Source organism: Barbus barbus, assembly GCF_936440315.1.
Source record: "Barbus barbus genome assembly, chromosome: 5".
Taxonomy (NCBI): Eukaryota; Metazoa; Chordata; class Actinopteri; order Cypriniformes; family Cyprinidae; genus Barbus; species Barbus barbus.
Window position 1 is genome coordinate 36,744,426 of NC_136733.1, and position 16,378 is coordinate 36,760,803.

At 38.7% G+C, this 16,378-nt stretch overlaps 1 protein-coding gene across 3 annotated transcripts in view; it reads right to left on the minus strand.

Moving 5' to 3' along the window:
* The window catches only part of LOC306870537 (disabled homolog 2-interacting protein-like), a 77,093-nt gene that overhangs the window by 3,793 nt on the left and 56,922 nt on the right, over nucleotides 1-16,378 (minus strand). For all 3 annotated transcript variants that reach the window (XM_079417849.1, XM_079417850.1, XM_079417851.1), the window contains 8 exons: nucleotides 15,582-15,726; nucleotides 13,524-13,668; nucleotides 10,455-10,691; nucleotides 10,023-10,224; nucleotides 6,910-7,088; nucleotides 3,071-3,956; nucleotides 1,526-1,648; nucleotides 468-670 (listed from right to left, as the gene is read on the minus strand). In XM_079417849.1, the coding sequence (XP_079273975.1) occupies nucleotides 468-670; nucleotides 1,526-1,648; nucleotides 3,071-3,956; nucleotides 6,910-7,088; nucleotides 10,023-10,224; nucleotides 10,455-10,691; nucleotides 13,524-13,668; nucleotides 15,582-15,726 (2,120 nt within the window). The remainder of the gene's footprint in view (nucleotides 1-467; nucleotides 671-1,525; nucleotides 1,649-3,070; nucleotides 3,957-6,909; nucleotides 7,089-10,022; nucleotides 10,225-10,454; nucleotides 10,692-13,523; nucleotides 13,669-15,581; nucleotides 15,727-16,378) is intronic.

Consider the following 16,378-nt stretch of genomic DNA (forward strand, 5'->3'; position numbering starts at 1 on the left):
CACACATTCAGTTCAGCCTTCATACATCCTCCCAGTCTGTCTTTGATCTAGAGCTCGAGGCCATAAATAGCTGCCCCAAAACATCAGTCTTGGAGGAAAGCAGCTCTCAGTAAAGTCTGCCTTGAGGAAGGGCTAAAAGTCTTCTAAAAGCTTTCGGTCTTCTCAGATTGCCACTAATTCACTATCAGCTGAAAGCAAAATGACACTCAGCATCAGAGGCTTGTGGCAGACTCCTAAAAGGCAAAGTGCCCTCTCTGTGCTTGTTCAATGTAAATTCATGTTTTGGTGCAAGCGAGGTAAGTTTACTTTTATCTGACTCGAGGACTATATGAAAAGGTGAACTTGTGTCATTCATTTCCACCAATTTGACCAATTCAGGGCCGATTTGAGGCATTATTATGCTGACATATGATTGTTTTTTATTTTCTATCGCCCATCACCAGCCCATCTGTACAAGTATTCCCCACCTGCTTATGATGCCCTTCATCTGCAGATCTTTGTCATCCTGTTGCCGTCTCAATCTCTCCTCAGACTCGTCCAGTCGGGCCTGATACTCCAGCAACATCTTCTGCGCCTGTTCCTCCTGTCCCTTGATCCGGGCTTCATATTCCTCCAGCCTCTGCACCGACATACGCAGTCGCTCCTGCAGCATACTGATCTCCGCCTGATACTGCAAGAGACAACATTTATCTTTTCGTTTTTCACCTCAAAGTCAGCACTGAATATTGAGTCATAAAAATAAAAAAACTACCTGTGAAATGTATTTGGTATTGTGGCATCACATATGGAGTGCTAATTGTACACTATTGACTATTGGTATCTTTTTATAGTAAGGTTCAATTTGTTAACATTAGTTAAAAAATGCATTAGGTGTCCTAAATGAACAACAAACTAAATCTTCAACAGCATTTATAAATATCCTTGTTCATTGTTAATTTATGTTAATTCATAATATTTAATAATGTTAATTTATAAATCCTGCAATGTTAAAAATGCATTAATATTTGTAGAATTCAACATTAAGCTAGCTATAGAATACATGCTGTAAAAGTTATGTTAGTGTAGGAACATGGTAATGGTAAGAGTATGTCTCTTTCTCACACATACAAAAGTTTGCGAGCATTTGTAGAAATTGCTTCTAAGAAGTGTGTAATTTCTGCACCACTAGTGGCATTAAAAGGAATTACGAATATTCATACTACCTCTTCCACCCATTCCCTATCTGCCAATGCTGAAACAGAGCAATGTTGAAAATATCACAGGGCTTCTCAGGAGGTCAAACTACAGATGGCTTACTTAGAGTCTCTGCTCATTAAACCGTTAGTTTAACATAAAAAACCTACACATTTCACCCTTAAGTCTGCATGCAAAAACACCTAACTCGGAGCTGAATGTTGGATCGCTGACATTGAGAGAATCCTCCTGTCTGAGTGAAATTAGTGCAGGATGATGATTCATTTCCCTTCTAGAGCGTGTTTGCATGAGCCGAAATCGCTGCTGCTATAGTGTGTGGGTGGTCAGTTACCTTTTCAGCTTGTGTGTGCTCATCTCTGCAAAGCTCTGTCTCAGACTCCTGCTCTATATATGGCACATTCATCAACCAGGCAGCGGTACGGTCCAATGCGCTGGGGTTCACTGGGGATGGGGCCTATGGGACACACACACAAACACATGCACACGCATTAATAAACCAAAGATGAAACAAGATACACACACAAAGAAGTCATGCCAGGGGTATCGCGTTCTCAACAGGCAACATGATGACATTTATCATGACATAAGGCTGAATAAAAAGAACATGTATGACACGTGAGCGTAATTTTATATTTAACAGCCTGTAAAGTTACAGTATCCACAAATGTGACTTTCACAGTCAGAGAAAGAGCCTAGAGGTGCTCTGCAATGTAATAAAAGTGGTTTCCATAGATATACTTCCATCAATCACATCAAGCAATCAATCAAATCCCAAGAGAGAGAACAATGCATTGTGGATATGGAAAATGCCCTTTCTGTCCACTTCATTGTCAAATCGTTGAGAAAAATTACTGCCAGTGGCAACAGTCAATGTCGGGGGTTGATGTTTGGTAGCAAGCTAAGCCCTCTGATTCTTATTAGAATCAATAACCCAGACATGCCACAAGGTATATTAAAATTACTAGGTTAAGATAAAGATACATGATAAATGATCCAGACTTCAGATAGATTTGCCTGAAACATATTTGCATGAAGCGGAAATTGTGATAGTCTTTTCCTCCCTGTTTTGATGTACACCCAAATGTATTTTTTCCATCAGGAATTCATAGGATCGGTTGCTATTTAGCACGTGAAGTCTAAAACAATTCATGTGCATGGATAAATTGCTTATAATAAACACTGCCAATATTCCATTAAAAAAAAAGAACGGTCGATTTTTATTTCTTTTTAACTTTAAACATTCCCAAACAAACAAATGTTGAATCATTAGCGAATAATCTATTTTTCAACTCTACAAACTAGGGGTGGGCGATATGCCAGTAGACACAATTAACTGGTAAAAATTTGTCAACCAGTAGAGATTTTCTACTATTGTCTTTATCGCGGTTACACGCTCATGAGATGTTGCTGTGCTACGTGGTCAAGAAAACGTATCGTATGCGTGTTTTTAAGCATTGCGGTTTAAAAACAGGTGATTTTAAGCCATTGAAACGCAATCAGCAGTGAAAGAGAACTCATTTTGCTATATGTTATTTGCTATATGCTAAGACGCTGCCCGTCTCGCCCATCTTTGCAAATGAAACCAAAGTGTTGAGAAAGAAAACATGTGTAACCGTATATTGAATCTTGGCAGCTCTTAAAGTGAACAAAAGAGAGAAAATTTCTCACTGCTCTTGACAAAATCACTTTTGTAACTTGAACTATGACAAGAACTATGAAATTGCTATGTTATCAAAAATTCTGATATCATAAAGACCTCATTTAAAGCAAAAACAACTATATTGTGATATATATCGTTATCGTGAAATAAAATTACTCATATCATGATATAAGATTTTGGTCATATTGCCCACCCCTACTACAAACATATACGCACCTGTTTATGTGGTGCACGATGCTTCATTTCTGGACTGTCCCCCTTAGAGGAGGAGCTCTGCTGTCGAAGCCGTGCACCATTTCCAGGCCAGTCGGGTGACGATGACATCACAGTGTTATTAGGAGGCCGTGGGTAGGGGGTGGAGTTTAATAGGTTGGGTGGAGTTCGTCCTCTGGGCGCAGTCTGTGAGGGTGGCGGTGGCTGGTCAATCCGCCTCTGAGGACCACCACTGCTCTGTCGTGGAACTGTAGGCTGGTTTCCATGCTGAGCTTCAGTTAGCGATAGCTGTCGTCTCGAGAAATCTCCCGAACGCCTCGCGAACTCCTCCCCCACCGAAGCCCCCTGGGTAAGGAACGTGTGTTTGGTTCCTCCAAGACCCTCCTCGTTGTTGCTATGGGAACTGACGGAGCTGTGACACTCCGACCCAGAATCCCCACTTGCATTCCCTCTAGCTGACACGGGCAACCCTGCTGCCATCTGGTACACTGGATTCTGAAAGGATAGCGGAGCCAAAAGATGTGTAGGCCTGCCTGGGGCCCCTTCTGCTCCTGGGGTAGAGGGAGTCTGTCCTGGCCTGTGAAGAGTAGGGCCTCCAGCAACGTTGCCTTGGGGAGTCCGTGCATTCCAGGGAACCATGGTACCCTCACCTAAACCTTCTGAAGTGATCCCTACCGGGATGGTGATGGGTTCTAACGCCCTGGCCGCTTCCTGCAGGTCTACCATGGACAGGCTCTTGCCACCATTGGCCAGGCCCAGCTCGGGTTCGTTGGCCTCGGAGTAGCTAGAGCTGCGGGCAGGGGAGCCCTGGAGGCCAGAAGAGCGTGTAACAAAGAAGAGATCTTTGTTTTCAGGGGTGGGGGAAGGAAGACGAGTGAAGTCCATTGGGCTAGTAAAGTGAAGAGATGGGGACAAAGACCAGAAAGAGAAAATGGTAAATTATTAAAACACAGTATCCGTGAACAGTACAAATAGCTCTGTTCAAAATCTTGCTCTTTAATTTTGTAATTAAAATTTAAAATACATTTAACCCTTAAAAGCTTCGATGTTTCACCAATTATTATTACATATTTGGGTCTTTAGTGACCCAGACCTACATATCCAATACGGATGGATCTCTAACTGCAGCAATAGCATGAAATTCTCCTGATATTTTAACATCAATTACAAAATAATTAAATAAAGCATATTTCGTTACCTTAACTTAGAAAGGTTCAATATGAGCAGATGATTTTACCATCACTGTCATCCTCAGAGCGCATTTTCCCAGTATATTCAGCGTCTGGCTCATATTCGCAATCTTAACCATATTCTCAAAACTATCGTTTTCAATGACTTCAAAATCAATATTTTGCCATTCAAGCTAGTTCAATATTCTTTTGTTTTATGCCCGTGGTAATTATGAGTGAAACATCACGTCATCATTGTCTATCACACAGTACAACCTTGAGAAATAAAGGTGAATTTCATTTACTGAATCATCAGATATGTAATTATTGTCGCGCAGGAAAAATATACTTAAACATACCTCGGTTCGTTAGCGACATTATTTTATATTTTTTTCTTGTTGTATTGTTTGTGATGAATAGATTGAGGAATACTAAGAAAGTTGATGTCTAACCTTAAAAAATGAAGGAGGGAGAGGGTAGTGAATGATGTCTCAGGTTGCTAAAGAAGACCCAAGATATGCATTTAAGTGTTAAAATACTTTTATGCAAGGTGCAACCCTGTTTAGATTTTCTTTTTGCTAATGTTGGAAGTTCCTGGTAGGAGGACATCATTTATGAACCATACCCTGCCAAATTGACTAGTTAGTTGATCTGTTAACAAAGCCTGGTTAGCTCAAAATAGACAGCACGCACAAATAAAAATGACTATATTTAAGTATTGTGTTGACTAACATTATTTTGTACATTTGGTGACCTTAGTCTGTGGATTTTATACTGCGCTTATAGCAATACATTCTGAGATTGCAGCATCCACAAAGGATGTCATGTGATGCCGTCCAAGATGTTATCTTAGAAGTCAGCATAATTTTGCTGCTGACCTTTTGGAACAAGCATCAGGAATAAACCTGATGTCTTAAAATGCCACCTACCTACTGTAGGCAGCTCACTAAGTTTTGAAACGGAGCTATTATCTATAAAGATGTGGTAACACTTTAGCGCAGGAACCAATTGTCACTAGCTGCATTTCCATTACCCTTCAAATTGTGCAAATTGAAATTGCTAATTGAAAACATGCCTAATGGAAATGCGTAAATTTTCGCAAAACTCCCATCTATCAGTAAAAAGTTTATGCGCGCATTAGGTTTTTCAAGCAATTCGAAAAAGGAATATTATTTTCGCAAAACTGAAAGGAAAAGTCTTTTTTTTTTTTTTTTTTTTGCATTTAAAGGTCACATGGCGTATGTAAAAAGTCATATGATCATTCTTCAATGTACTATAACCTCCAAGAAACACTTCATACGTGGCCGCTCTCGAGTATAAGGGCTTTCCCTGCCATTAATGCTTAGACAATTTACACTGCACACGTCTGCGGTGCAGTGTGGCTCTGATACGGCCACTGAAGCTGATTGGCGGCCATTCTTGTCAACGCTTTTGTTTATTCCAGCCGCACCACGCACATTTCTGAAGTGGCTGCTTCTGTAAAGATACACGCATACACCTCCTTTGAATAAATATAGCCAAAATCCATCAAAATCCCATCCAAATACATTGCCATGACTTATCGCGAGAGGCAAAATGTTAAGTTTTAGTCACATAACACTGGTTAATGGAAACGCCGTCATTTCGCAATACTTTTTTATCGACATTTGTAAAATAACGCCAAAGTTTTGTGCAAATCTGTAATGGAAACGTGCCTACTGTTAACTAGTTGCTTATTAGCATGCCTATTAACATATTGGCTGTTTATTAGTACTTAAAAACATTTATTCTAAATGACCATATTTTACATCCCTAATCCTACCCAAAACCTAAACTTAACAACTACCTTACTAACTATTAATAAGCAGCAAATTAGGAGTTTATAGAGGTAAAAGTCATAGTTAATGGTTTGTTAATAGCGAGAATTGTACTTTAAAATAAAGTGACCAAACATGTCAGACCCTCATAATACATGAGTTAGTGTTTGAGAAACAAAACCTTCATAACCCACAAGTCTTTCTCAAACACACATAAATGCCATGCTAGACAGTTCCAGACAGGTATAAAGGATCAGAGAGAATGCAAAGTTGTCTCTTTCTGTCTTTACTTCCACCCAGACTGTGTTTATTGTCTGGATATCTGGAAAAAAATGCTAATTTATTTCAGCATAATCTCCGTCCAGACACCAACCAACAAGCTTCACTCGATGCTTTCTCTTTGCAGCCTCCATCTCTTTTGATCCCCCAGTATATTTATTTCCCCTTCCCTGAATGTGCGTGTGTGTGTGTGTGTGTGTGTGAGAACTACAATTACAGGCCTCTCATTCTCTCTGGCTCTCATAAATGTCGGTAGGGAATTAGCAGCGAGCTAGACAGATAAAGATGAGCCGCTCTCTTTAGAAGAGCATTCTGCTGGATAAAGTAAGGGCACACTCTTAAGAACAGAAACGAGGACAGTCTTTGTGGCTGAAAGTGACAGATAACGATGAATATACGTAAGCAATATAGCTGTACTTCACAACTTTGTGCCACTGCCTGAAGTAACACTGAGCTTGAAGCTGATTTGTTAGAATACTTATTCATCGTGAAATCTACAGCACGCTTTATGCACAGCCTTGTACAATTATGGACATACTTGATTCTGATCGGTTACATTTTAACACATTTGATGCAGTGGATTTGATTCATATCTCACCCTGGTAGGTCACTATCGATGGCCATCTTTTGTAATCCACTGGAGATGCTGCATCCAGGGGTTGGAGGGGACGGCACACGATCAGGAGGAACGCTCATCTGTATGTTTGATGGGTTTGTTAACGCTCCATGTACATCCCTCAGTATTCTAGGTAATGGGCCAAGCTTGGAGGTAGCACTCTGAGGACACCAATGAAAGATTTCATTGAAAATACACACATACCCCAAAGATCTCTTATATTTGTGCTAAGAGCCCCCCTGAGAACGGAGGTAGAAGACAACAGAACATCAATGACTGCAGAAATGACATCCTGTAGGTGAACTGGTAGAGCATGGCTCTAGCAATGGGTCAAAGGTTTGATTCCCAAGGAACACGGTTACTGATTAAATGTATAGTACAACTTTAATGCACTGTAAACTGTTTTGGATTAAAAAATAAATAAAAACTAAAAAGAAAGAAAAACCTAATTACCTCCTAAAATGCTACAGTATATTAGTGATATACCGATATACCCACCAGGCAGATTTATCCACCAATATTTAGCCATAACTCACAGCTGTATCTGCCGACTGATTTATAAAAGCCTGAACTGCAAACGTCCTGTTTTAAGTATTTTCAAGTAATAGTTGTGAAAAAGGAAACCTAATTAATGACATACTGTATATTTTTGTACACCTCAAATATGCATTGTTGTTAAAAGCTTTGGGATCAGTAATATTTAATTAATACATGCATTAAATTGATCAAATATGAAAGCAAAGACTATTTCGATTTCACTCTTTTCAACTTTCTATTAAACCAAAGAAGTGACATGAAGATTAGAGAAATTCAGCTGTGCCATCAAAGGAATAAATTACATTTGAAAATATTTAAAATAGAAAACAGTTACTTTAAATTGTAAAAAATAACAAGGTCACTGTTTTACTGTATTTTTGATCAAATAAATGCAGCCTTGGGGAGCTTAAGAGACTTCCTTCAAAAACATTTACATTTGCATCAACTTTTGAGCATCACCAAGATAATAATTTATATAATCTAATATATACATAATGCTTAATATACATAGTAACATAATGCTCACCAAGATAATAATTTATCTAATTTATCTATAACTATATTGTATTCTGTAAATTTGTGTTTTGACAACTTCATGGAGCCCCAATTAAAATGGGTGGAAATGAACCTGCTTCATCTATTTATATGAACAAACTTCAGAAACAGAAGACAGTTTCTACACATAAGCTTTTTACTTTCTGATCTTTTCCAAAAGCATTTAATAATGGAACAGGCAAGACCTAGATAAGTTCAAATTTGACTTGTTTAAATTTTTTATAATTGGCTGATTCTGTGACATTCTGGTTGGCTGAATCTCTCTGGCTTTAAAAGAATTATGTTTCATAATCACATGTTCATGGATGTATGGCTACAAATTATAAGTTACATATCAATTAACAGTTCTTATAACTGTGTCTGACCACTATCAGTCTGTGGCAGCCTTAGGGACTAATGGACTTCCCATGTAGAACTCAAACACTGAGAGGACATGAGCTTTCAGAGCATGTCCACCTAACGTGATCTGAATAATTCAACAAAGTGCTGCTATGAGAATATTCAACATTTACAAAATTTAATTAGCAATCAATGTTTGTATAGTTGCAGGCAGTGTCTGTGGTGTGCCAGCATACAGGCACAGGCTGCAGATAAATGCATCTCTGCTTAAACAAATTTTGCATGACTGGAAGTTTTCTCTTAAGCCCGGCTCACACTGCGATTTTGGCCACGATTTGGTCGTCTGAGACAAATTTTGAAAATCCTAAAAGATTCCTATAATCCTAGGCTAAAATCAGTTGTCTAGATCGCTGGTTTGACATGTTCACCGACAGCCGATTAATGGCCGTTGCGATCAATTTTTTCCTCCGATTAAATTCTGGCAGTGTCAGAAGATTTCAGACACTTTCCTGCAGTGTGACATCTCCTACGACGACCGTCAAACCAAGAACACTGAACTTGATGACGCAATTAGCGCGACAACTTCAAACCATTCATTATTTGTAAAAACAATATATGTACAAAGTAAAGTTTACTTAAACTTTATTTTTTAAGGGGCAGGATGTTTAAACTCGAATAACAAAATTACCTCAAGTTCGCTCTGTAGAACTGGAAGTCCATAAAGTCCTCTTTTGCCCAGCCATGACTTGCTCCACACACGTCGTCTTTTTCGTTTTTTTTTTTTAACATCAAGGCATGCAATTAAGAAAACTAACGCTACACGTTGCTGTTGTTTGCTAGCTACCATTATAGCGAGAGAACGCGGGTCACGTATTGATGACGTAAAACTCCGGACAAGTCTTCTTGAGTACGTCCGTTTTTATCGCGTCTTGACTGTCGTACATTCTGACATTAAGACAACTGAGATCCTACAGTCTGACATGGGGATCATGTTCGTATAGTGTGACAAGCAACAATCGCAAAAGACTATTAAAAATCGCACAGTGTGAGCCCGGAAAATCTGGGCAAAAACAACAGCTAGGCTATATTTAGCATCCAAGGAGGAGGAGGATTAGAAGATCATTTCTTCCAAAAAATGTATAAAATAAGATATAAAGAAACAAACACATGGGGAACATATCTTATAGGGTCTGAACATTAAAAGCAACAAAATGAAGGATTTTAAACGGACTATTACAGTCTGAAGGCAATTGCTTACATCAGTCCACCTACTCAAAGAACATGGAAAATTGGAGCACAACTTTAGAACCTTCTGTGGAATCAAAGTGACGAACTGCCTTGTCACAATGCTATCCTGAGTTCACCTACGGCAAACACTGCACTGAAGGCATGGTGAAATCTGAATGTCTGACCATCCGTGAATAAATGATCATGGCAAAAGATTTGTTTCTGTTTTTCTGAAAAACCCCCAATAATTATTAATAGTATACATATTTTTATTACATATATAGTATTGTTAGATTTTCCTTTTTTTTTCTTCCAAAATATTGATTAGAAAACAACGTTTGCAGTATTTATGCCTGTCTGAACAATGCATTCCTGCTGAAAATCTTCACACTACAAAAATAATCAAATGGAACCAACTGCAGAGTCAAGAGACTAACCTGGTCCATCTGGGACACCACCTCAGCTAGAAGGGAATGCAAGGTGGAGAGCTCACGGCCCAGGTCAATATAGCCCTCGAAGCCTGCAGTATTTGAGATGGTCTCTGGGTTAGAGATCTCCAGTAGGAAGCGCTGCATGTTGGTCCACTCCTGCTCCAAGAACTGATTCATGAAGGACATGTACTCCTCCTTATTGCCAAACCTGATAAAAAAGCATGAATAAGAACGACTTGTTGATGCGTTTAATAACTCAATTAAATCTATAAGCTTCATTTCATTCTTATGAACAGCATTTGTGCTCATAACAACATGCCAAGCTATCAAACTGAGGCGTTATGAAACTCATTCGTCAGCTCCATATGAAATATTAAAGCACTTTTTCCCTGCTGAAACACACAAACACACTCACACCAGAGTAAATTAAATCCTTACTTGGTGAAGTTTGCGAGGTTCTGCGTAACCTTGGCAATAAGAGTGAGTGTGCGTGCAGTGCGGTCGTCTGGGTACTCCTGCGTCAAGTTGAAGAGAGAAGGCGACATGATTGCTGGACACAGAAAACGCAAAAACAACGAGGCGCTGATAAGACGCTCGCTGATATCCGGTCGCCCTCGATTACCACATTCCTGTCTCCACGACGCAAACACCTCCTTAAGTTCCCGTGGAAACACACTGTTGAGGAGAGTTGAACACTGAATTTAGGTGGGGAAAAAAACCCTGACAAAACTGCAAACAGTTATTCTTACTATAAGTCGTTTCACAAAATTCACAATCTATTATCATTCTGCAAACAACTTCTTCTTTCAATTATCTTTTACTTGCATTATACAATTACGCTCTACAGGTTGAAATATAGAGTAGCTACTGGATCTCAGTGATTAAACTTTTATTTCAATTTGTAAAATTGAAAAGTTTGTTGTGTTTTGGCTTGTTTCCGTTGTGTTGTGACTTGTTTCCGTTGTGTTGTGACTTGTTTTCATTGTGTTGTGGCTTGTTTTCATTGTGTTGTGGCTTGTTTCCGTTGTGTTGTGGCTTGTTTCCGTTATGTTGTGCTAATTTTGTAGCCTGATTCCGTTGTGTTGTGCTAATTTTGTAGCCTGATTCCGTTGTGTTGTGCTAATTTTGTAGCCTGATTCCGTTGTGTTGGGCTAATTTCGTTGTGTTGTGGCTTGTTTCCGTTTTGTTGTGGCTTGTTTCCCTTGTGTTGTTCCTAATTTCGTTGTGTTGTGGCTTGTTTCCGTTGTGTTGTGCTAATTTTGTAGCTTATTTCAGTGTGTTGTGGCTTGTTTCTGTTGTGTTGTGCTAATTTTGTAGCCTGATACCGTTGTGTTGGGCTAATTTCGTTGTGTTGTGGCTTGTTTCCGTTGTGTTGTGCTAATTTTGTAGCCTGATACCATTGTGTTGGGCTAATTTCGTTGTGTTGTGGCTTGTTTCCGTTGTGTTGTGCTAATTTTGTAGCTTATTTCAGTTGTGTTGTGGCTTGTTTCTGTTGTGTTGTGATAATTTTGTAGCCTGATACCGTTGTGTTGGGCTAATTTCGTTGTGTTGTGGCTTGTTTCCGTTGTGTTGTGCTAATTTTGTAGCCTGATACCATTGTGTTGGGCTAATTTCGTTGTGTTGTGGCTTGTTTCCGTTGTGTTGTGCTAATTTTGTAGCTTATTTCAGTTGTGTTGTGGCTTGTTTCTGTTGTGTTGTGCTAATTTTGTAGCTTATTTCAGTGTGTTGTGGCTCGTTTCCGTTGTGTTGTGCTAATTTTGTAGCCTGATACCGTTGTGTTGGGCTAATTTCGTTGTGTTGTGGCTTGTTTCCGTTGTGTTGGGCTAATTTTGTAGTTTATTTCAGTTGTGTTGTGGCTTGTTTCTGTTGTGTTGTGCTAATTTTGTAGTTTATTTCAGTGTGTTGTGGCTTGTTTCCGTTGTGTTGTGCTAATTTTGTAGCTTATTTCAGTGTGTTGTGGCTTGTTTCTGTTGTGTTGTGCTAATTTTGTAGTTTATTTCAGTTGTGTTGTGGCTTGTTTCTGTTGTGTTGTACTAATTTTGTAGCTTATTTCAGTGTGTTGTGGCTCATTTCCGTTGTGTTGTGCTAATTTTGTAGCCTGATTCCGTTGTGTTGGGCTAATTTCGTTGTGTTGTGGCTTGTTTCCGTTATGTTGTGCTAATTTTGTAGCCTGATTCCGTTGTGTTGGGCTAATTTCGTTGTGTTGTGGCTTGTTTCCGTTGTGTTGTGCTAATTTTGTAGCTTATTTCAGTGTGTTGTGGCTTCTTTCCGTTGTGTTGTGCTAATTTTGTAGCTTATTTCAGTGTGTTGTTGCTTGTTTCCGTTGTGTTGTGCTAATTTTGTAGCTTATTTCAGTTGTGTTGTGGCTTGTTTCTGTTGTGTTGTGCTAATTTTGTAGCTTATTTCAGTGTGTTGTTGCTTGTTTCCGGTGTGTTGTGCTAATTTTGTAGCTTATTTCAGTGTGTTGTTGCTTGTTTCCGTTGTGTTGTGCTAATTTTGTAGCTTATTTCAGTGTGTTGTGGCTTGTTTCCGTTGTGTTGTGCTAATATTGTTGTGTTTTGGAGATTGTTGTATTGTGCACTATTGGGCCACCATATAAATGTAATATATAACCAGGCGTGCACATAAAGTGGTCCGCATGTCCGCATGCGCGACCAAAATGACAAATGCACTGTGTAAATAAGTTCTGACAGCGTACCGACATGGATGACAGCTGTTAATGCACAATTACCATTTTAGATCGACACACTGTACTGTATTCTATTCAAACTGAAAGCATAATATAGGCTAGTCACTGCCGTTTTCAAAGCAAAACTGTGACATTTCATTCACTCTTCAATCAGTGGCGCTAAACCTAGAAGCGCATATACTTACTTGCCGGCAACCCGCCAAAATAAAAGCTCGCTGATTTTACGTTTGAAAATGATGAAAATTCAAATTTAAATGATAATAATATGCTAAAATACTAGCATTTTAATTTTAAGTTTACTATAAAATAATTGTATTTGTATGTAATATGCCGTTTTTATTTTAAAATAAAATAGTATTATCACACTTGATTATTTAGTTTATAAAAAAAAAAAAAAAAAAAAAAAAAAAAGTGCAATAAAATTATCATCACTATTATTAATTTATTTTTTTATAGTTATATTTTATGCCGTGGCCCGTGTGAGGACCAAACCAAATCTCCAGGTACTCGTATGAGAACCAGGCTGAAAAACGTATGTGCACCCCTGTATATAACACTCGCAAACAAATCACTCTGATCAACAGTCTGTGTATAATAATAATAATAATATTAGTACTAATAGTACTATTATAGCTTAACTCCCCTGCTTCATTTTATACCTCTATACTTATATTATATATTGTCTCTTTAGTTTTATTTTAAGAGAAACACCTGAGACAAAGTTGCTAACTGAAATAAGCAGCTATGAAACATCTGAGCAATAAAATGCATCACTGGTTCACATCAACAGACAGCTGTGAAGGGCACACTGTAGTTACCGGTAAGACTCAATGATCTTGCAGAAAGCCAGCTCACAGCACATCCTGAGGTTGCTCTGATGTTCAGCTAGATCGCTAGAGGAACATTTGGATGCATCCACCTCACAGTTCTCATCAGACTCATACAGAGCCTTTATAAACTCACCTGGAAGAAAGAGAAAATACTTTAAAGACCCTAGTGTTTTTAAATTCATCCTGTGTAAAGTCTAGTTGTTTCAACATCAATAACATTTTTCAGGAAATCAATAAAGAATGGTGTCATCTATCGATTAATCTTGACATTATTCTGCATTTCGCACAAGAACGCTTGCATTCCTAAATGCCAGAAAAGCAACCTGCCGTACAACCTCCCGCCATCTTTCATTCAAACAAACCTCACAATTATAAGCAAGAATGAAAACACCCCAGAGCTCAACCCCATTCTAATTCCTTTCCAGTATGAGGCAACCAGTGAAAGTTCTTTAGTTATCTGACTCGGAATTAATGAGAGACGCTGTCCTGGGAATATACAACAAACTTTTTGTTGATCCCAAACAAACAGCACCACGAGATCCCTCTCCACAGAGACTCAGAGCAGGTACTGGTCGATTTTCCCCCCTCTGTTCTGTTGCGCATGAAAGCATCAGGGAAAAATCTAACTAGTGTAGCATAAACCATGTGGACTTCCAACTGATCTAGAATGACAGTGGACTCCTCGTCTTCATCTTCAGTGACTAAAGAGACACTCAGCAGCCACATTACAACATGGCTTCAGATCAATAGAAAACATACACTGCTGTTCAATAAGATTTTGTAATGTTTTTTGAAAGAAGTCTCTTATGCTCACCAAGGCTGCATTTATTTAACTGGTTATAATGTATACTGTCGAACCGTTTCCCCCCCTGCTGTACTAAAACCATACCGAACCGTGAAGTCAAAACCGAGGTATGTACCGAACCGTCATGTTTGTGTGACGTTACACAGCTAATACAATGTAAAACATGATAAGTCTGAAAACTCATTCAAGGCCACAAATGCAAACGTAATTGCTCAAATAACCAGTTTGTTGGGCCACAGTAGTGTCAAAAGTCCACACACAAACTCAAGTGTATTTTAGCGATTAGCTAATTGATTACCTAAGTACTCATCAAGAAAACATGGGACTTAACTTGCATTCACAGCATTTTTCATCAATCAAAATCTAATAACCATAACACCAAAAGATACTTATTTTTAATTTCATGATTGGTTAAGCCATTGTTTTTAGTGGTAACCAGTGATCCGATCTAATAATGAGATTTGTTTTTAAAGTCAAACAATTGAACAATAATACACTGAAAAAAATATGAAATGACCAAGTGGTTTGTCCCTCATGCATAGGCTATATGCTATTTATGTAACCATGTGGTGTAATCCACTCTCTTTACTGTCGCTCTCTTGCTACGATGTCTGAGGGACTTTATGAGTGAACCATTTAATAATTTAGCAGCACTTCACAAGTCACATTTATCTAAGAAAAACAACTGTGCATTATTCAGCACCACCAAATGGCTTCTTAAAGCAAATCTAAAGAGAGATTCACTCTCTTTGGTGTACTCACTCACATTCACATCTACACTCATTATATCTCCCCAAAGTCGATATTTATATACGGTGTGAAATTTGCAGCATGTATTCTTGTTCTGCAGATAAATTGCTAGTCCAGCGATTTACACATTTTATTTCTAAAATACAGTGGTATTAATAAACACAAGCCTTATCGGACACAGAGTAAGCCAACAGTGACTGTGGTGGCTGGATGAGTGTTTATCTAAAATAAATACAGTGAACTTAGCACAAACTAAAATTTGGAAATGTTTCTAATGTGTGTGCAGGACAGAAAGTTTGCGCTGATAAAGTGTCTCCTATTTCAAGTCTGCAGACTGAACACCAGCATGTATTTATTTAATATAGTTATTTTGGTGGTCTTGTCACCTGGCAACTTGGACATAACAAATAGTACAGACATTTTCAGTAGATAATGTTTTTTTTTTTTTGGGGGGTTGCACACACACACACACACACACACAAAGATATTACCCAGTGCATCTTGCAGATATTTCTGTCCGACCAGTTTGAGGTACTCCTCGATAGCTTTAGTGCCCAGCGTGTTCTCTCTGAAGATCAGGTGCTCATTCTCCCCGCATCGATCCACCTCAGACATCATCAGATCTGTCAAGAAGTCCTATAACAAAAACACACAATCTGTGATATGTGAGCACTATTAGTTTTAAAAAAGAAAGAGAGCAGAGAAGATGGAGCGATTGTATGGAGGGTCCGTCATTGTAATCGAAGTGCTTGTGCTGCTGATGTCTGTCAGGACATGAAAGAGAAGAAAGAGACAAGGAAAGAGAGATGCTAGTGCTGAAGTGAAAGCTGTTCCGATCAAAGCTATCTGGCAGGGAGCCTATCAAAACCAGCAAATGGGAGTTAGACAGAAAAATCAGTCTACTCGCAGTTGACGTGCGCACACACACACACACACACACACACAGTCTAGAGTTCAGCCCAGCATCCCAAATACGATTCAGAGAGTGTGTGTCTCAGTCTCTATGAGTCATGACTGGCTCCATGCAGACTGCGGCTGAAAGCCTTTTATTTGTAAAAAACTATCATCATCTTATAATTCTCATTACAGAACATACTGTATGTTGGATGTCCTAATAATTAATGCAACAAAACTCTTCTCTTTCACAAAAAATTTACCCCAAACTAATCTTTATTTTTAGTCACTCAGAGGAGACACTATTGTGAATAAATTTTTAATTGAATTTTGGGTCTGTGTCTGCATGATTCGACATGGACATTTCAGTTAAAACATTTCATTTCAAATACTA